We start from the raw sequence: 22,513 nt of genomic DNA on the forward strand, positions 1-22,513 counted from the left end.
AGGGTGGTTGTGTTTCCTCCCACCTCCATCCCAGCAGAGTACTCAGGGGCTGCTCTGGATGGCTCCTTCCAAGGGTCTGGCATGCCAGGGAGCAGAAGAGCTGGTCTGCCCTGGAGCTGCAGGCTGTAAGGGCAGACTTCGTTACAGGATTTCAGTTGATCTGCTAAGTGTCACACTTGGACGCCTTTTTTATTTGATGTTAGATTGATGTCAGACAAAAAAAAATCTCTTACAAATCTTTGTCAGGTTTTTTTTTTTCTTCCAGTTCTGCAGGGGTCTCTGGGGGGCTTCATGGAAACTGCCAAAGCAAGCAGCAACTTCACCCTGAAAATTGAACATTTAAAGCACATGCAAAAATAAAAGTGTAGCAAAGCTTTCTTTGGCACTGCATAATGGTGTGGAATATCTTTTCCTACTAAACATTCAGTGCAGGCATTTGTGATTTTTAGTGTACCGCATTCCTGTGAACAGGGTTCATGTGGCCAGCACATGATCCTGAAGGTAATTTACCTCGCAGTTTTAATTGGGTTGTTACTACTGACAGAATAAAGCAACACGTGTCTCATTTGAGCAGGTACAAATAGGTACTTCTGCAGAGTTTTTTCTTCCTGTGCCTGCTTCTGGTAGTGGTTTTCTGACAATTATTAGGATGGCCCAGGAGCAAAATATCTGGGGTGAAGAGAGCTTCATTTTCTCTCAGGCCTTCTCTTTTTCATCCTGTGTCTACCTTTCTCAGACTGAAATATCATTATAGAAGGTTGATGCCTATGCACATTTAGCTGTGTTTTTTTTAGCCAAGCATAAAATTAAAGACCCATTTTACCTTTCCTGTGTGGGGAGAGCAAGTGAGGGGATATGCTTTATATAATACATGGATGTTACTCCCTCTTTGGTAAGAAGTGACAATAAACACACTTTTTAAAGAGAATTCACATTAAGGCGGGTCTGCAGCAAAGACTCTACTTTGCAAACAAAACATGTATGTGTCATAGCATTCCAAGCTATTTTTTTGTGTATGCGTGTGGCAGTGAATCTGTAATAGATCTTCCTTTTTGTTTGAATTCTCTTACTTTCCTTTTCTCCTCCTGTTCCAATAATGTCCCCACTTTGGTTAAATATTTCACTATGGAATATCTAACATGCTAGATACAAGAGCTACTGAGACAAAAGAGGAGAAATTAGCGAAGGTAAAAATGTGCATTTTTAAACATAGAGCAGGAAGGCCGAAAATGTGAGAGTTGCAAATGTAATTATGAAAATGTCAACAAATATGCAGATGTTTTATAATGGCTCTTTCTGAATGAACTTGTACCCCAGCTGACTTTTGAGAGATGAACTGTAAATTCTTTCCTTTTTTCTCCTGCCTGGGCTGTTCCATCCCACACATGCAGGTGTTACAGTATCACTTTGAAACTAGCTGTGGAGATGACCCTGGCTCGTCTCCCTGGGACTGTGCAAAGCCCACACAAACAGAAAAGGGATGTGTTAGAAGCACTCGTAATCATGAGAGGCCTAGGACTCAGTCTGGAAATGAGGAATATGTCAAAGGTATGGAAAGCTTAATTGACAGCCTTAAAAAAAAACAAAGCCCAGTAACAAGTAACCTGATAAATGGCACAGACTGTTAATTAGATGTCTAAATTTACCAATTGTGTCAGGAAAATTAGGACAGTGGGAACAATATGTCCCTAAGCTGCTCACTAAATAAGTGCTGTACTGCTTACTTATATTTATCTGATGAAAAAGTACACGCTGAAAGGAGCACAGGCGGAAATCTCTCCTCTCTCAATAGCCTGAAGCTCCCAGGCCCTTCTTCTCACAAGGCCTCTGCGTCCTGATATTCCCTTGTCTGAACTGATCACTGTAATATGTGCCCACGGGAAATATTAAGCTGTTAAGGAATTTTGATAGTATATATATACAGGAGAGAACCATGGGGGACTTCTGAGGCCTAATGTTCGGTGAAGGCTACTTACGAATTCCTGTTTGTTTCATCTGAAATTGGGCTGGGCCCACAGCAGTGAGAGAAAGAGAGAAGTTAGACTCCCACTTAGATATCTGTGATTTAAATATGTGCACATTTAAATAAGTGTGCACTGTAAAATGTGGCGTGTTTACATATGGGTGTGATTATGTGCATATTTAAATACATTTATAGCTAAGTAGGCACACATTTACGTCATATCTGCACGAGGACCCTGTTGCTCTGGTCGTGGAGATGCGTCCTACTGCACCTCCAGCCAGCAGGCAGCTCCCAGCTGTGAGGAACACCAGGGCTCACTTCCCCTAGCCCTGACCTAGGCAGAGATCATCATTTCAGTGATGGTTAATTGTCCCTTAATTAGAAGTAACTCCTTACATTTCTACGCCAGTCTACCATCCTTCCCCGTGTACCTGGTACTAGGCAGGGCTGACTACCTAAAGAGATAATTATGATGTTTTGAAAGATAGATATTTTGCTTCTTTCTGACACTTGGAAGTGATGGCTTTCTAGATGTATGCTCCCCAGAGCCTGCTTTGGGCTAGTTGGTTTGTTTTTAATTCAGAAGGGAGTTGAGAAAGGCCGTGTTTGTAGCTGGCTGTGTGTGCAGGGCTGGGTGCTGAAGGTGCCTGCGTGTGCCCCGCTGTTGGTTGGAGCCGATGGTGACAGTCGCTGGCCACAGCCCAGGGTGTGCTTGGCTGCAGCCTGCTCTCCTCTGCTTGCTGGTGCAAGTGCTGCTGTGCCAGCCCTGATTTCTGCAATGCTGAGCCATGTATTGGTTGGAACTGTGCAGAATGGCTTAAAAGACGTGTTGGGCAGGTACTCGTTTGAATCCTTTGAAGGGAAGGTCAAGTGCTTAGTGCAAGCTTCAATAAGAGGATAATAAGAAGAAGAACTCATAGGAGTTACTGGTTGCAGATCCAAGATGTAAAGGGAGAGATACTGGGATTATAGGGATGGGAAAGATTTGGATGGGGTTTTTTAGCAACTGTAGCAATGAGAAAGCACAGTGATATCTGAGGTAGCTGGGAGGAATATGTTCATAGGACAGCCTCAGGAGAGAGATGCCTGGCAGTGGCTGGTGCTCATCCCCTCTATCCAACTGCAGCTGATAATCTGCAGCCCTTGAGCAATCTACACCATCAGTGAGCTGCTAACAGGGAAAAATACTAGCTAGGCTAAATTACAGAATATAGTCAAAGTCCACCTGCTCTGCAGGCATTATCAAACAGAGCATTATGGACTTTTAAATTTGTATAGCTGCATTTCTGGCATTGTATAAAGTGGAGTGATGACATTTCTGCTATGAACACATTCTGCCTAGGAGAAAGGTGTTGAAAAAGAAAATTGAATAGCCTTGCAACATCTTTTTTCAATGTGGTTTTGTACAAGACACGGTCTTGAATGAGTGAGGAATTTTTTTAAAGAGTTCAGATGAGAAGTTCTAAGGAGCTCTTGAAGTAAAAGTTGATTGGATCAAAAAAGTTCTGAATAAATTGACTATATTCACTTTTTTTTTTCCCCCAACTTTGGTGTGCCTGATTTTCTCATTGAACAAAACAAGTTCTACTTACAGTTAACGTCAGATCAAAACAGTCTTGTGTATTCTGATTTCAGTTCCACTTGTTCCAATACTGACTGACTTCTGTCAATACTGACGTGAGGTGAGGGGTGTGGATAATGGTGGATCAGGACTCAGGCAGCATAGCTGAAAATTGGTTAACCTCAGAGTAGCTAATATCGCTTGTTACCTCAACCTTAGCATTACCTCAAGGCCTCCAGCCTTTGCCCTGAGGAAAAACTTCTGTGGGAAAGACTCTTTGCATCCTACTGCTTCCTCGGCAGACCCCTTGCTGCCACGTTCCAGCTGGAGTTCTAGGCTTCGTCGCTGCCTGAAGCGTATGGGATATCCCATTCTCCTGGTGGCCAGGAGGCTTGCTGACTGACCTTGTGCACAGCAGTGCTGTTTTATTCTTTTGCATTTGGTTTGTTCTAGATTAGGGTACCAGGCAGAAACAGCAGGAAGGGGAGAGCTGTGAGGATCCAGTCAGATAAAGAAGTTTCAACTGTCAGTTCTTGAGTTTTGTGCTTTTTGCTGTTCTGCTGATGAGGCTGCTTCCCAAATACAGAGAGAATCTGTTGCCATAGGGCACTGTGTATTTCAGTTCAGAAGCACTCATCTGTCCTTAATCGCTTTTGTAAGATACTGAGGGCAAAAACATCATTCCCACTTTGGTGCAAAACCACATGGAACAGTATGAGGATAAAATTGACGGGTTCTGCAGCTTTGGGGAGGCCACACTTTGGGCCTTTGGAAATCACGCTATATAAGCAAAATTAAGAAGGGGTGGGAGGGGTGTGTTTCACACCACTGGAAAAAGCCAGTTGAAAACATGGGTTTTTCTAGTTTTGCAGGCTTTCGTGAGCTTTAGAGAATTCTACAAATTGATACATTAACTTAATTTACATTGATTAAACTTTTGCTTTGTTAACAGACTGGAAAGATGACAGTTTTTGTATTTCATTTGTTCTAGATGAGGGTAACAGGTAGAAACAGTAGAAAAGGCAGAGCTGTGAGGATCCAGCCAGATAAAGAAGTTTCAACTGTCAGTTCGTGAGTTTTGTTCTGAGCTGCTGTTCTGTGAAATGGTAAACTCTGCATCTACTGAGGGAGTTAAAAAAGATGGGCTGGAATGAAACAGACCTTTCTTTTTTGGTCTTGCTTCAAGACATTCCTTAGGATAGGCTGTGATTGGAATCACAATGACATGGAAAGCTTGTCTCCTAGACCATGCTCGAATTCAAGGAGCAGCTACTGGAAAAAGAAGGAATGCCCAGGTGGGGTGTTGTTCATGCCTCTGTTCATATTTGGCTTTAACTACTTGTGCTAGTAAGACAAATTGGAATGGGGTGTCAACTAAATACATTTTTAGAAAATGCTGGTAACAAACATACAATCAACTCAGGGTCAAGATATTTAGTGCACAGCTTTTTGCTTTCCAGACTCTCCGTTTCATCTTCCGGATATGTCTTGGGCAAGATAAGAACCTTTGAGCACCTTCATTTCTATACTTTTCTTTTTCATTTGTTTCAAACACCACTAGCCACATTAGGTAAGATGAAATTCTCACTGTCTTCTGCGTATCAGGAAAGTACCCTGTTTGGAACCAGTTTTCAACCAATCTGTTAAATACTAGTGATTTTTGTTAAAGATTTCCAATAGAAGCACTGGCTTTTACAAGTCTGGTTATTTAGCGAATATGCCAACTAATTGCTAGAGAAAGTATGTCTAACAGTACAAAAGATGCAGTTGTTAATTCCAGCTATTGTGAGTGGACTTGGGGGGAATGTTTTTTCCACATGTACAGCTTTTTTTTTTTTTTTTTTTAGTTATTGAAATTCAGGACCTTGGATTTGACCATGATTTCTGCTTTACATTCCCGTGTCCTGTTTTGCTATTTTTCCCTGAGAAACGCTGGACTGCATTTGTAATGATACTTGTCTTTTCAGCAGCAGCTGGAAAGAGACAGTGGTACAAATGAGACAGGAGGTGGCAGGAAGATGTATGACTGCTGGGAGAGGGGTAAAAGGATTTCATTTTCCCCACATGAGAAGAAAAACTGAAGCCAGACAACTGGGCTTTTTAGTTATAAGACCATGACAAAATAACGTCATCATGGCACTCTAAATCAATAATGCAACTTTGTCTGAAATTCTGTGCATCTTTAATGCAGTTGTCTAGATACACAACAATAAGACTACAAAGACAACTCAATTATGACAAAAAAATGTTTTAAATGTTGTAACTAATAAATCAAAATAAATAGTGGCATAGAGAGATCAAATGATGAGTGGTATATATAGCTGATAAATTAGGCACTCTTTTCACTCCTTCCTATGACAGGAGACCAAGCATACAGCAAAGAAATGGAAATGCAGATGCTTAAGTTGTTTCACAGTCAGGTCTCTAGTTTGTTTTACAGATTAAATACTTTCAGCTAAATGTAATTCATCAGCTCTGAATACTCGTGTGGTGCAATTTGTGTTCATATGGTTGTGGGGGGTTTTAATGCAGTAAATTTTTGGGCCCACTGCCAAAACATGTTTTTCAAGAAGTGCAGAGTGGCTTCTCCTCTCCTGTGTTTGTGAAGGTAGTTTTTAAACAACGATTGATCAAATTAAGAAATAGAAACAGTACATGTGATCAGTTGCAGTTCATGATGAATAAGCAGAATGTTCATGGTACTGAATACTGATTGTGTTCAGTGATTCATAGGTAACTTGTAAGCCAGATTTTTTCTTTACAAATTGTTTGATGGACAATGGCTAATGTCTAATACATTCAGGAGAAACTGTGATTGTATCAAGCACAGTTTGGAAACAAAGGAGACTTAGGTTCATTGACTGACTACACAGCCTGGAGTAGTTTTTTATCAACACCATTTAGTTTTTATTCATGCAGTGATACTGGCAGCTCCTGTGGCAGAAGTTTTAGAGATAGATAGATGAGCAGATGGATAGATAGATAGACTTCATCTTTGTTGTTCAGCCTTCTATGCCACCATGGGCTTTGAATTTAAATTATTTTAATCACCCTCATAATGAAGATCATTTTTAGAGTAACTTCTTGGAGCTAAGACAGTAACATGCAGAATTTTTAAGGTACCTGTTCTCATTTTGGACCCTTTGTAAAATTAGCACCAGTAGTTTGGTATTGCAGATAGTTGAATGAGTGAATTAGGACATAGGACATGGAGCTGTGGAGGTAATGAGAAAAGAAGTCAAAGCCTTTGTTTGGTGACCAAAGCATTCCTGTATCTGAACAATAAAGCAGAGATTTTTTTCCCCACACAATCACACAAAAATTACCTGTCTAGTGTTATAAACAGCTATAACAAGTTATTATTTTTTAAATAATGTATGAACATGTGTCAATGTGTGAAAGGCAAGAAATATGCAAGAAGGAGAAAGTTTTGGGAATCTGGGCTGTTGATGGTGTTTGTGCAATTTCAAGGTACATGGTTGTAGTAGCTGGCAAAGTAAGGTACTTCATTGATTTAAACACTATTCTAGCAATTTTCTCTGACTTTGGCCTGAAAAGTTTATTTCTTTATCTGATTGCACCACAATTGCTTCTTCAAAGATTCAAGAAACAGGAGTGACTGCCAGGTTTTCATTGAAACCTTCCAAAGAAATTTTCTGGCTCACAGTTCTGGACCAATACTATTGCAAACAGATATGACAGAGCTGTGTAGTTCATATAATTGACTAAAACTTCCAGTCACTTAGTTCTGGTATTTATTTTTCATTTATAAAGTGGTACCTAGGAAAAGGTTTTAGTACATTCAGTTTAGCTTATCAGCCTGATGAGAAAGCCTGTTGTTTAATGATGGGATGAAGCCTTCCCCATCCTGAACCACTTTCCTTCAGCTGCCAGAGCCACATTTTGTGAGTACATTTGAGTCCTTTGCTTTTTCCTGTATTGGTTAGTCACTCTCTCTTGGCATGAAAATAGCAGTGGAGTCCCGGAGGGTCAGCAGTCTGGCTGGCTGGTTTTCATACGTGCCATGTAAGATTACCCTTGCTGAAAATAATCAGTTACCAAAAGCCACTATGTATGAGAGCTGAAGATATTTTCTGAAAGCTTAAACTCAGCTATAACTAATCAATTGGATTCCTAATAACTATTTTCAAAATCCACCAAAACCTGGTGGCAGAAGAGCTTGGCAAATGCAGGCTGAAGTTCACCTTCCCTTAACATCCCCATTTCCTAGGTCCTGCTCCTGACATTTCGCTTTGTGTCAGGTTTGCTGTACCGAGGAGAATAGGGAAGAGCTTCCTCTTGAGAGCTGTGGCAGAGGTTTTTGCTTTATTAGCTGGCAGAGGGTATGTCTGAGAGTGACAGACAGTGCCTCCTTCAGTCCCCGAGTGGTGTTAATTTCCTGCAAAATACAGGGGACCGTATTCCCATCAGTATGTCCACACAACTCTTAGTGATGCTAATGAGAGCTGGGTGCTTGTGTCAGAGGGGGAATTGCTCTCTGTGTGCCCGGAGTGCATCCCAAATCACTGAACGGTGGAATTGCATGGCTTCTTTGTTACGGATCTGTCTTTCAGCAGCTTCATTGTTTTTTTTCTTCTATTGATGTAGCTATCCTAAGCCAAGTTTTCTTAAGAAAACCACAGAATAATCTAGTATCAGTTTTGTCAGTATGCCACATTAAGTGCTGTATTTCTGGGGATTTCTGGGAAAACAGCAGAGGGGAATTTTGGCAGGTCAGAGAGGTTCTTCTAGACTTGCTCAAAAAAAAAAAAAATGGTGAATTTGTTTCATGCAGATAGCTGTTCACTTGAAAGCTTCCTTTAGTACAATATGAAAGTGATTCAGCCCCCTAATCCATCACTGGAAGTCTCTGCTACCATCCAAGACACTTAAAGGAATCACATTTACAGTTCTAATTGATAGCCACTGTTTTGACAGGCAGACAGATTTCTCCTCCCAGTGGCTTCATGCAGTTGGCCTCCAGCAGACCTTACCATTAGCACAATTCTACTGAAAAGAATATACAAGCTAATAATAAATCTGTGGGGAAGGATATTAACCACAAACTGCTATGTCTAATCAGTAATGTACAATAGCCAAGGCCAGGGAGAGAAGGTATTATTTATCAGAAGAACTGATTTTGATAGTTTAAAAAGGCAAAAACATCTATTATTTGTTATGCCAAAACACATCTTTCAAAATACACAACATATATAACTCCTCTCTTACTTTGGCATTGTTTTGGATGTTACTGCTTTGTAAAAATGCCAGCCATAGTAAAGGCACAGAGGGGGAATTTGTGTTGCTTTAGCTTTAGAAGTCCATTATGGAACCTAAAAGTGAATCATCAAGTAGGGGTTTCTTGCCTTTACAGCCTCCCTTTCCTATTCAAGAGACATCTCTCTCCCTGTTATGTCTCCCTTCGAAAGCATCTCTTTACTGTGAATTCTCTTAGCTCAGAGTTTCTCAAGTGCTCTGAGCCTGAGCTCAAATAAGGCTAACACATCTTGCTGAGAAAGAGTGGTAGCTCAGCCGCTGGAGAGCTCTCTGCGTGTCTTCACTGCATATAGCTGCTCAGCATCTCAGGAGCAAGAGTGCTGGTGCCCAGGACACATTCCCTTTGTGCAGAAACCCAGCAGAAATCCTCAGGAGGAGGTATTTCTGTAGCAGTGCAGCAGTAGAGCGTATGAAAGGAGTGTGGAGCAAGGAGGAGGGGAGTGAGTGTGTTGGGGAGAAGGAGGAAATGAATGAGGAGAGAATGTAAGGGAGATGAGGGGACATAGTTGAGGGGAAAAAGCATCATAGCAAACTGGCTGGAAAGTGAGGCATGTGGACATGCAGTGATAATGGAATCACAGCTCTGGGCTGATCAGTAGAGAAAGAGAATAGGACCTCTTAAAATGAGCACATAATTTTTATCCTTTGTGGCTCAATTTCTTCGTATTGGAATGAATATGGTGATACATGCTCAGCATTACCTACTCACTAAAGTCACTGCATTCCAGAGAATGGAGCCTTCATGAAGGCTGGCATGTTGTCTCAGTTGAAACAGGGAGGGTGTCCTCTGTACTCCAGCTATTTTTCAAGGATGTTTTTCCTTGGAGATCTTGTTGGAACCTGCAGTGTGCAGGTTTGCTTCATGAAAGTCAGATAAGCCCCAACAAATTCCCACTGTGACATGTAAGGGGAGGAAGGCACGTGATTTGGTTGAGAAGGTGAGCCCCACGGTGGTGAGATGATTAGCAAGTCTGACACCTCAAAATATCATGGCTCTGAGTGCAAATGTAGCAGGTTTTCTGTTTTGTTTTGCAAATATTGCATGTTTAATTTGCCTCATGAGTTTTGTATCTGCAGTTCTCATAATGTCACAGTTCTATGTTGTTATTCCATAGCCAAGAGGGCTGAGCAAGAAGTTTTGTGGTGCAACTGGAGAGCCTCATAAAGTTCAGGAGTAGCTAAAATGCTACGAAAAGCTGTTAATACCATGAGAGTTATGATATGAGAAAAATGAAAAGTCCTCCTATGACAAACATGCAATATACATATACATGTAGTTGATGCTCATGTGGCTGGTTATAAGAGAAAGAGACACCCAACATAGGAGAAAACCTGAAACAAAAAGGAAAAATTCAGCAGGCTGTTTCTGTCAGGTTTGGCACCCCAAGGGCTACCCTTTAGCTCCCTCCGGCTGGTCTTTTCCTTGTCCCACCTTTAAGTTCTCAGCTCCCTGCAGAGGGCTGGAGGTGCTGCTGGGAAAGAGGTCTGCTGGCTCTCACTTGACTGCAGGGTTTTGAAAATCACAAAGTCAGCAAGTAGTTCTGGAGGGGCAGCTGGCAGCATCAGCAGGCTGCACTCCACTCTGTGTCTCCCACTTTGCCTTACTGGCTGCACCTTAGAGGAATAGGTTCAGGCAAAAAGTGCATTTGTTTTTTGCTACGTGACAGAGAATAACAAATATCCAGAAAAATTAATAGCATGCCTAACTGCTTGCTTCTTATTCCTTTCCTGGGACTATGAAATGGAAATTAGGAAAGCAAAGTCAAGGGCTGGCCATGCCCAAGACATGGATGGGATCATCGTATTCCTTTGAGACTGGCAGGTTGCCATTTACAGACCCCTTACAGGGAGGGCACAGAGAAACCATGTTTCTCTGCGCGGTTTGGAACAGAATTAGTATTTGCTTCAGAAGAAAAGGGGAACCAAGAGGTGAAAATAACTGGTGGTCTATGAAAGCAGGAACAAATAAGAATATATGGGAATAATTTCTTACTTTGGTAGAGGGTAGTTCCACAGTCTGGGGGACAAACAGGCAGTGCTTGTTGCGTTGAACAGACGATAAATTGATTTTTTTCCTCCTTCTGATCAAGCTGTAAATCACAGCTGTCCTTGTTTACTGCGGATTTTTCTTTTGTGCTATACATAATGTAGGATGCAAAATTCTTGTCCTGGTGACCAAAAAGACTATCAATGTGGTCACTGGATGATTAAAATATCGTTTCATGGAAACAGGTGCATAGCTGCCATCGAGCATTACGATTTTTCTGGTCAGACAATAGTAGTAGTGACCCCTTTTCATAAATGCTACCTCCAGGACTCAGACTACCTCAGCATGTTTTCTAAAAATAAGCTCCTTGAAGTATAAAGGATGACTCTTCCCAGCTGCCTTCTGTTGTCTATGCTTACACAGTAGCTGGTGAGAGTTATTCCGTTCCATTGGTTCAGTAGATGGACTTTGTGGATTTACTCTTCAGCTCGGGTGACCCAATTCTTAGGGTGCCATCACGCTCCTTGGGTTTTGTCTTTCATCATTTTTTATACTGCAGAAGTAAAATTTTGCATATGTTACAGATGAATAGGAGTGCTCTACTGGTAAGAATTTCCTAGTACCTAATTATCAGAATGAGTTACAGTGACTCACCTCTATCTCTTTAAGAACAAGTTCTGCATGTAAAAAATAAGGTTATGGGGAGCTACTTTGGGAAGATGGGTGAGAAGATTTTGGGGTCACTATTTAAACTGCCTCCATTCTGCAATTTCTAGACAAAAGATCAGCCTCCTGCATGTCACATGGGAAACAGCCTCCAGTCTTACCTGGTGCTGAAACACAGATAATACCCGAGGCAATGATACCAGGAATGAAGATTTTCCTTTATTGCTGTCCACATGGTTGATACTCCCAGAGTAAACTTCAAACTTCACTGTGTAATTTAGGGCTTCTGTTTGACATTTCATTTCTGTGTGACCCTCTCCACTGAAGATTATGGATTATTTACCTGTGAGGTGTTACAGCAGGCAGCTTCTCAGATTCAGTGCTGGGAATTCTTTCGGTAGCCCTTAAGTCTGTGAACAAAGTGACAATCCAAGCATTAATACAAATGTGATTAAGTATCTTTTCTCAGCTTTGTTTGCTTTGTTCTACTGATGCCTGCAAGTTACATAATGAGTAGCATGTACAGTGTCTGCATTAAAGGCAGTTTCACATTGTAGCAGGATTCATGGCAAATTTATTTTCCTTGTAGCAAAACTTCATTGGGGGGAAAAATTGCGCTGTTGATTTATTTTGAATGAACTCACAGAAGGCTTACTAAGTGTGCCATGTGGAAAGCTCCTTGAAGTGCTGAGGGTTAATACTCTCTGCTCTTAATTTCAAATTCGAGATAAATATGGTTTCAGCTTTGATCTTATCTGGACTAATTCTTTGTCACTGTACTAATTAATTCAGCATGCTGCAGAAAAGATGCTAATTTAGGCATCAAAGAAATAAACGGGTGGGGGGAGGTTGTGTTCAATCAGAGTTTTTAAAAGATAAGTTTTACTCCCATAAGACTGATTCTGGAAGTTCAGTCATTTTAGTCTAGCTCCAGCAGTCTGATACAGTAAATAAAAACTAATTAAAAAATACAAAAATGGCACCTTTTTTTGCTTAATTTTGATGTAACAGGATCATAATAAGGTGGATTTTTTTATATTTGCAACTTCTGCATAACTTGTCTCTTCCTGCTGATCATAATCATTTTAACTCTGATCACAACATTAGCATGAGGTGGATTATATCCCCAAATAATTTGAAGATGGCTAAATAATGATGATACTCACTTTCATGAAGTTCAGTTGCATTTGTGAAACACAAATAATAATTATAGAATAGCATACTAGGACAGTTTGTTCCATGCCTCCATTGATGTAATAAAGCGGAGGTTAGGTCATTTTTTTCTCTTTTCAGGGGAGCTGTTTTGGTTCCTAGGCTGCCCTAGGTTTGGTTGTTTGCCATGCAAAGCTGTTGGTTTTGCTGCCCTCCTCTTGTTGCTGCCCTGGGAGTGAACCCTAGTAGTGGGGGAACAGGGAGGCACCAGCCCAAGCTGCAAAAGTCTTTCCTGCAAGCAAGCCTCACCAAATCTAACTAAAAGCCCTTTTTTTCCTCTTTATTTTCCAGATCTCTTTCCAATTTACCCAACAGTATTGGTGCTGTACAGAGCACTGCCCCAAAATTGGAGGCACTCCCCACTCAGGAGCAGGGAGCAGCAGGGGCTGAAATAGCCCTCTTCTGTGTTCATCATCTTATTGGTGCCTTCCTTATTTTTCATCATCTTATTCCTTTCACCCTGCCAAAGCAGGGAGATTGGGTCAAAACTGCTCCTGGGCAAGGCTTTGTCATGAGGAAGTTCTGCTGTAATGTGTGTTGTACACTGGGAAGGGCATCTCGATGTTGCTGGAGCTAAATCCTCCTCAGAGGGAATGGCATCCACTGGGATCTGCCAGGAGCTGGCAGGGGACCAGGAAAAGGGATGCTTAACCCCTGCTGTCCCACAGCCCCCAACACAGAGCTGCCCTTTTTCCATTCTCAAATTATCAAACATGTTTTACCAAAACATGTTCTTTTCTTTCTGTAGTTTTTTTTTTAGCTGTTGCAAAGCTCTTGGTCCCACTGGGGTAATACTCAATGGCACACTTCTGCCCAGTAAGTAAACATTTAGTAACAGACCTTTTAGGTATTTAGAGAGCCACTAAAAATGTGAAAGATGTATTTCATTAATGCTGCTATTAACATAAATGTAAAATGAGCCTGGCCTGTAATCACCATCAAGTCTGATTCACTAAGGATCTTTACAGCAATGTTTAATACTCTGTAAAAGTGTATGTATGAAAGCAATTAATCAAAGTACAGCGCTGCTTCTAGAGTATTTCTTCTACCGTAAAAGCTGAGTGATAAAATAACTTAAAACACACCGCAGCAGTGGCAGTTAATAAGCTTTTTATAGTCCCTGTGTGGACCTGAAAATCATACCTTATTAGTATCTTTATCTTTCTTTCTCACTTATTCATTCTTGCTCACATTTAAATTTAATTTTAAGAGTTATTTCTAGCCTTTCATAAGGGACCTGCTTTAATAATCTCAGCATTTTTCTCCATTTTGCTGTGAAATGACTAAGAGTCAGAGCTTTTGTTATATGTACTTTACAAATCACTCTTGTTTTTTACAGATCATTTCTGGAGATGTCAAGATTTTCTGACAGTGTTAGGCGTTTTGTCTTGCTTGACTGTGTCATAGGCTCTCTTGAATTATTTTCCCACAGATGTTTGTACTTTCATTATGTATCTCGTTAGCTGTGGTGGAACCTCCTGATCTTGGGCAACTGAATTAGCTAAGAAATCCAAATTGCTGAATTTAGTCAGCAAGCTGCTTCGAGGTTCCACCCACCAGATGTTTTCTGCTGCTTAGAAGACTGGGACTTTATAGACCTGCCTGCTTTTTTAATCCTTGAAGCAAATATCAACACATTGGAGATCTGGAAGCCCACGGCTCCACACGGAAACGAAGTGTTGCCATGACCACAGCTTTAGGTCTTGCGTGCAAGACATTTATCCCAAGTAATAACAGAGCAGGTCTGTAGTAGGTTTGTTTTCATTTTTATCCCTTAGAATCCTTGGAAAGACGCATACATGTGCTTTAATGCTATAGCCAATAGAATGGCAATAAATACTGCAAGACAATATACATTTGGTATTCAGAGACTTTATTTCCTTAATGTTCTGAGGGGAACAATTGCAGTTGTTTGCAGGGCACCCTTTGAAATTAATAGAAATAGGATAATGCCTCACTCTTGCACAGCGTATTTTCAACAGTCGCCTCTGGGCTTTTCCCAAAAGCACAAAGTGCTCAAAGATCTGTGCGCATAAAGAAAGTCCCTTTATGCTTTTATTTACAGGAGAACTGTGCTCTGAGTAGTTGGAATATTGACTTTCCCAACTGAAAAGTATACTAAGGTTAACAGGGCTGTAACATCTTTAACAGTGCTTCCCAGGCATTTACAGTGGATAATCAAAGAACTGGGGCGCTCACTCAACCTGGGAAGGCATGGATTTATTTCCTTACTGTCATTGCAGTGACCAGTGGCTTCATTTGACATAAATTGATTATAGATGGCTACGGAATGAGAAGATACAGCTGATCCATTTGTTTTCAGCTCTTCTAGTTATATTTATCCATTTGTTACAAAAGATTTTCAGAGTAATAAATCCATCAGATATTAAGTTGAAGCGAATTTGACTGTGCACAGTATAGCAAAACAGACATTTTGAGAAATTGTGCACCATACAATTTTTCATTAATGTTTTTATTCAGCTGACAATAGTATTAATATGGAAGGCAGATTTTACCACAGTCCAATTATTCATTGCCTGGAGAATTGGCGTTTTCAAATCCTAAAGCCATTCAGTTTCCATAGAATTTTAATATGGATTTGATTAATTCCATAGTATAATTTGACAACAGATTTTATCCTGTTCTTGTTGACATCAGTGGAGACCCTCATACTGATATCAATGATAATATGGTCAAACCTCATTTGATCATGCAGCAGTACTCTTACTACCTTTTTGTTGTTGTTGTTCCAATAAGTAGTAGAGACTATTAAGCCTGTAGTGCAAAAACCCATGCAAAATTACAATGGCTGGAAGTTAATTGTATCATCAGAAGCCCATGGCAATTAGAACACATCAGTGAGCAAACCATAACTTTTAGGGCAGGGTGTATAAATTCAGGCAGAGATGATACTGGGTTCTTTGTGGCTTAACGCTGTCTGTGTATATTGCTTTTCTTAGCAGTGTTAACTTTTGTGCTGCTTTTATTTTCTAGTATTTGTGCAAGATTTTTGTTGAGCTGAAAAAACATAATAAGAGAACAGAATGAAAAACAGTAATAATAAGAAAATGGATTTTTATGGTATAGCAATGTGCAGAACAGGCCCAAAAAAAACCCCAAAAAACTCCACCTTCATCTGAATATTTCCCTAGCCTTGAGCTATTAATGTGCTGCATACTTAGTATAACAAGTCAAAATTGTAAGCCTGCATAAATCCTATGCAAAGCAAAAAACTGCAAAGAAATAGTCATAGAATCATTTAATAGTTTGGGTTGGAAGGGACATTTAAGATCACCCAATTCCACCCTGCCATAGGCAAGGGACACTTTCCACTGTCCCGGGTTCCTGAGTCCTGTCCAGCCTGGCCTTGAACACCTCCAGCGACTCCACAGTTTCCCTGGGCAACCTGGTCCAGTGCCTCACCATCCTCAGTGAGCAATTTCATCCTAATATCTAATCTAAATCGACCCTTTTCACTTTGAAGCCGTTCTCCCGTGTCCTATCACTCCCTGCCCTTGGGAAAAGTCCCTTTCCATCTCTTTTGTAGCCCCCTTTTGATACTGGAGGGTGCTGTAAGGTCTCCCTGGAGCCTTCTCCAGGCTGAACAACCCGAGCTCTCTCAGCTTTTCTTGACAGGAGAGGTGCTTCAGCCCTCTGACCATCTTTGTGGCTGGACTCACTCCCACAGCTCCACATCCTTTAGTATGTTGGAGCCTCAAGAGCTGGATGCGGCGCTCGGGGGTCCCACGAGAGTGGAGTGGAGTGGAAGGGCAAAATCACCTCCCTCAACCTGCTGGCCACATTGCCTTTGATGCAGCACAACAACAAAAGTTGTTTTCATTGAGACCAACTTATTCCCAGATCATAGTTACACTGAAACTTGCCAAATTTATGGCAAGAGCAGCTCTACCAGCAAACAGTACTGTTTTTGTAAGGTTTGTCATGTTGGCAGTTCTTGCAATCAAAATTGTCACTTTATTTTATTTAAAATGTATTTCTCCAGTAGGCAAGAAATAATATCTAGACTTGAAAGGGACGCATGTTAAAGACCAGTTTTGTTTCTTTTTTACATTCCTCTTGAGTATGCAACATATCCAACTTCAACTCCCTGCAGCAATACAAAATGCCCAAGAATAATGTTTTCAAAATCAATACATGCTACAGTCAAATATGAAACTCCACAAACCTCTAATTGAAGCTGTGAGAGAAAAGCGGGCAGTCTGAATATAAACAAAATACCAGAGCTGGATTATGACCAAGATGCAAGCGCTAATATGGCCCCTTGAGAAAACTGCTATGAGACCTTCCCAGCATGAGCAAGTGTCGGAGAGCAGGGGTGTTTCAGGAGCAGCCTGCTGGTGCTCGTACCCAGGTGATTTGGCTGCCTGGCATTTCTGTAGAGTAATGTATACAGAGTTTCATTTGGCTTCTCTTTTTCATCTGGGTCATTTCATACCTGTGCACCCACCTTACTCAGTTTCTCCTCACTCTGGGCACAACCTCTGTCTCTCTCTCCTGTTTCCTGACTGCTGCCTTCACATCCACCGCCACCTTCTGATGGGGTGTGTGACTCCAGCCTCTCGGGACTCAGCTGGAACTCAGAAAGAAGCAGTGGAATCAGTGTGCTGCTCTGCACTCAGAAAAAGAAAAAATGTGGAAAGTATACACTGTATTTCTGGAAGCACTGAAATGAGTAGGGACCATGAGGAAAGAACAGAAGGTTGTTTGTAGACAGGGTGTATGTATATTTTGAGCAAAGGATCCCTCAAAGAATGCAAGACACCATCTATCTCTATTGAGACACATAGGAAAGAAGAGAAAACCATACACTGACAGGACTCTGCTCCTCAGCACAGTCCATGACAGAGACACAATAAAGCATCTCATGTTACTACCTGTAGTATTTGCCCTTGTTATTAGTACCACATGCTATGTGTCTGTCTCTCACATCCATCATTCCCTTTCTAACCAAGTTCTTATTGTTTGGAAAACTTGCTGCAGAGCTTCCAGTAACTTAATTTGACTGCAAGCTCAGAATTACTAATTAAAGTCACAAAAAAATTGGATCATTGTCTTATGAGCCTGACTATTTGCAAAATTTCTGCTTTTGTCTGTGGAGAAACATAAGGTCAGTGATTTACAACTTAGGTATAGTCACAGTAGTTCAGCTGTTCCACTTGACGCAGTTTGGGCTGACAGGAAAAATAAAAAGGGTAAAAGAAAGATCACGGAGGCAATGCTGCTGACTTTCACAGAAGAGTTTGCAGTTTTGAGTCAGAGTAATTAGTTTGCAATGTAGTATATTTAATCAAGTAGTAATTACTTTTCTTTACATTGTTGTCATGCATATAAGGACACATTCATTTGCAGGGGAGGGCACAGGCTGATCCTTTATTTGTGGAACAGAGAATTTTAAATTCATGAAGAGGAGGGGAGGGTTTAAACTTTTTGTTTGGTCCATAATTCATGAGTGTATTTGACCCCAGTATTCTGTCTAACTCCACCAGAAATTAAATGTAGCTCCCCAGTTCAGCCACCTTTCATAGGCTGGGTAAAGCAGACTTGTTATGCACATTTGTACAGTGTATAAAACAACAGTGCAAGCCCCAAACCCATTGGGGCCTCCAGAGGACTTTCACAGTATAAGTATTACATGATGGTATATTACTAGGCAGAAAGAAAACCCCAGAAGTTTTAAAAAAGAGCTCTTATGAACTGTCTAGGTTTGCACTCTTGGAATAAAGCAAGATTTTATTCTTTCTGATTGCATCCTCATTTAAACAAAGAACAAATCCTAAAATTAGGGCATGATGAATGAGAGACTGTAGTTACTGGTAGGAGCAGAGCAGTGGCCCAGTCTGGGTGCTGACACCACAGCCACTGCAGATGACTTTCAGAGAGCGGTCATGTGGCAAGAGGAACCTTGATTCACTTAAAAATGTGCCATAATCAATATTCCAGCACTGCAATGCCCTGCATTTCAGATTTGACGGGGCTTTTCAACTAAGTTTCAAGCAATAGCTTTCAAAAGTACAGGGTCCAAATCAATTTGTAAGCAGTCCTTCCTCTTGCATATGGCCCAGGTAATACTGATAACATATCTTGCAATGTGGGAAATTTATGAGTCACCAAGATAAAAACTCGATGTTTTGATTGCCTAAAATTTCTCTGGTTTATGATAGATAAGTAATGTTTTTTCTTCTGTAATTATTTCCTCATGACTCCTTCTTTGATATCTCTAACAGATTTGGAAAGAAGAAAGAAGATAAAAGTGGGAAGGCAGATCAGAAGGAGACTCCAAAGCAAGGCATGCTTAAAGAGGAGGAGCTGGAGAAAATGAAAGATGAGCGTGAAAGGTGAGTAAATGGCAGCAGCATCTTTGTTCATCAAGTGAGAAACTTCAGAGCAAGGGGTTTCTTGAAGGAACAGCCCGCCAGCCTGTCCCAGACAATGCCCACTGCAGTCAGGCCCAGGCAAGCCAGAGCATTAGGCTAGTCCTGGCCGAGTCAGAGCTGCTGTGTGACTGGAGCCTGTCGTTCTCCTGCACTTTCTGTGAATTTCACTGTTGCATTCAAATCCCAGCTTCTGCTTTAGCTGGTGAAGATCAGTTCCTTCAAAACCTGTTTCACCGCTGCCCATTCCCAAGGCCAGTTGACTTGGTAATTTTCTCCTCTACTTCTCTACAGCAAGAACCTCCTCCCTTCTCTCCTGACAGCTTCTGCCATTGTTTTCCAGCACTTCAGACCTCTCTGGCTTCAGCTGGCCTTGCCATCGAATAGTAGTTTTTGTACTTTGGTATGTTCTTCTGTGCACAGTGTTTGCTGGTAAGCCACATGTTGCAGAAACTTGTATGCAACAAGTGTGGAATATGCCGAGGAAACACCTGGAAGAAAGAAGGTTCAGATGGTTAAAATCAGTCTCCAGAGGCAGGAGTCTGCCAGCAGTGGGATGGGAAAGAGGGGCAAGGCAAGAAGCTGGGTGTGTGCCTGCTAGGAGTTGTTGTATTTTAAGACCCTGGGAGTCTGTTCTGTTTATAAAATAAACTTTCCTATGCTCAGTTTTAGTGAATTCCTTATCTTTCCAGATGAAGAGATTTTACAGTTTTCTGTTCTTTCCCATGTCTACTCTTCAGAAACTGGAAACAGTTTGTCGGTGTCAACAAGGTTCAGAAAACTCCGCTTTCCTTTCCCCAACTCATGTAGAAGTATTTCATATGCTGAAAAAGGTCTTTGTTTCCCTCTGATGGCTGCTATCAGAAAAGTTAAGGAGCCCATAGTTTCTGGCTCTCAAGAAGTGTCTGCAGATGCTGTAAAACTTTATAAGTTGTAGTAATACATTCTGTCCGTGTAAGCAGAAAACTTTCAGAGGTCTCTCTCCTTCACTGGAGCATCCTGCTCCTGGGAGAGGGAATGGAAACAGACACAGTTCCTTTTGGGCAGACAGTGTTTCCACACAGCTCAATCTTTGTGGTACTGGTTAGTGCCCTGGGAAAGACGCCCTGCTTTCATTTGAGCCATGCAGTGTGTGGCCAGCCCTATAGGGGCTGGTAGCTTATGGGTTTGATTGGGGAAAAAAGTCAGTCCAAACCCTTGAAGTCTGCTGCTAATTTTTACTGTTTTAAAAGCTGGCAAGGTATCTAGTTACTACAGCGCTGCTACTGGATATGCTTAGCCGCTGCTTAAGTATTTAGTTCATCTGAGTAGTGTCAGGAGAAACTTTGTACCATTTGTTTTAAAATTTCTGTGCCGTGTCCTCGATTTTACCAGATTGATGAGTGCCTTTATATTAAACTGCTGACTCCCAATTTGGATACTGGCAATTTGAGAGGTATGTGTCCTTCATTTTAAAGAAGCCAGTGTCTTTTATTAGGATCCTGGCAAGCTAAGAAGCATGTATCCCATCTGTTAAAGGGCCAGTGTCATTTACTAAAATGTTGGCAGGCTGGACGGAATGAACCCTTCTGTCTAGAGGTCTAACGTTCCAATTGGACACAAGATAATTGTTCTTAATATTTCTTTAGCGTTGTGTGGTTTGTTTTTTTTTAATTACAGTCACTGATTGACAGTAACTTGGTACGGCTGCATTAGAAACTGGCAGCTCAATGTCTTCATCATTCTGGTTTCTCTAGTAATGATTTCAGTTTTGACCTGGAGGAGTTTGTGACTGAAATCGAGAACAGCAGGTGTGTTGGGAAGTTGATGAACCAAGATGATATTTTTAACTCACTCACTTGATTCTTCTTCTGTAAGGCACAAGAATAGGAATATCACAGTTTTGTATCAGGTATCAGGAATATCACACTTTTGTATCTTGTGTATCTGGGGGATTCAAATTAAAAATTAAAAAAAACAAAAATCCCAGAAAAGTAGTGAAGAAACTCTGGCTATGCTATCCTCAAGGGAATGCAACACGTGCTGTAAAAACAAGCAATTTGCTTCAAATTTCTAAATGAAGTAAGAGCATGGCTATGTGTTTGCCCACATAAGATTACCTACAGGCTTATTATTGAACCTTTCATGAGATGGTCATAAAATAGAAAAGGCTTTCTTAAGAGGAAAATTATATAAAGAATCTACTTGTCCTATATGGGTAAAAACTATTTGGGAAATTGATTAAAATCAGTAAGGAGACATTACCTGACTTGAAAGTAGATCAGTCCTTTTGCTTAGTTGTTGACTGTTCACCTAATGGTGATGCTCAGTAAGACAGTAAAGGCAAGTTTTATAGCTCTGTCCCAAGATTTAGTAATTCTATAATGTAATTCAAGTCCAAGATTTTAATGCACATATTGGCAAGGAAAAGCTTGTGGCACATTCACACCATAGATCATCTGCTCCTATGACTTCACTAGCTGCAATCCTGCATACTTGGTCTTGTATTTATAAAACTGAAGCTTAGTGGAACACATTCACATTTTCAGGTCCGTTCTTGTTGAGTGAGATGAGCGTATGTTGAAACTACTGGGGATGTAATAGTAGAACAGACTATAGAAATGTAGCAAGTTTTGTCCCCTGATACCTGTGATCAAATCCTATATTTAACAGCTTGAACAAACCAAAATTGCTTTTCTAACATGTAGCCTTTCTAGAGTAACTTAAACGCACATCTAATTTTACTTTTCCAAGGTTAGCTGTATAACTAATTCTTGTTCAGATCCTCAGTTCAATTATTACAATCCTAAAGTCAGATGTTTTGTTTAAACAGTTTTCTTAAATGTTGACTGCTTACCATACTAACTGATACTGTGATTTTTCATCTGACTGGGTTTTTTGGTTTGTTTTTTCTTTTTCAGAGGCCATGTTGTCCATTTTGGACACTAGTGGAAGAGGTTGGAATAGTTGATTTTTGGGCTGGGTGTGACAGGATTAATGATCAAGTGCTTTTCAGCATCTTAGCAGCTGTGGAACTCGCCTGGTTTTGGATATTGGTTTTGCATGCAATATATGCTTGGCAGCTCTCCAAAAAGCAGAATACTGTTCCAAGATCTCAGCTGAGAAATATTTTTTTGTAGGAAGTGCATTTTCAGTTTACAGGACTAGGCTGTCTCTCATAGTTTTGCAGAGTTTTTTTGATTGGTATTGGATAGGCACAACAATATTTCACAAAATCCCAGACATAGGCTTTCTGTAAAGACTGCAGCCTTCTTCCAGAAATTTTGATATGCTTTAAACGTACAAAAGTGTCAGCTGTGTTCACTGCACAATTATGGGCTGGCTGTGCAGTGCAAGCTCAGTGACTCTGGCTCTGACGGGAAACATCAGCTCTTACTGGTGTGCTGCATGAGTGTAAGCCCATCGTGCCTGGAGCAGGTTGGATTTCCTGCTTGCACAGGGAAGGAATTGAACAG

The 22,513-nt window shown here is 40.9% G+C and overlaps 1 protein-coding gene across 5 annotated transcripts in view; it reads left to right on the forward strand.

The window, feature by feature from the left end:
• The window catches only part of PARD3B (par-3 family cell polarity regulator beta), a 393,607-nt gene that overhangs the window by 277,938 nt on the left and 93,156 nt on the right, over nucleotides 1-22,513 (forward strand). For all 5 annotated transcript variants that reach the window (XM_058421311.1, XM_040069267.1, XM_040069269.1 and 2 more), the window contains one exon: nucleotides 18,912-19,022. In XM_058421311.1, coding sequence (XP_058277294.1) covers nucleotides 18,912-19,022 — 111 coding nt within the window. The remainder of the gene's footprint in view (nucleotides 1-18,911; nucleotides 19,023-22,513) is intronic.

Source organism: Hirundo rustica, chromosome 7 (genome assembly GCF_015227805.2).
Source record: "Hirundo rustica isolate bHirRus1 chromosome 7, bHirRus1.pri.v3, whole genome shotgun sequence".
NCBI lineage: Eukaryota > Metazoa > Chordata > Aves > Passeriformes > Hirundinidae > Hirundo > Hirundo rustica.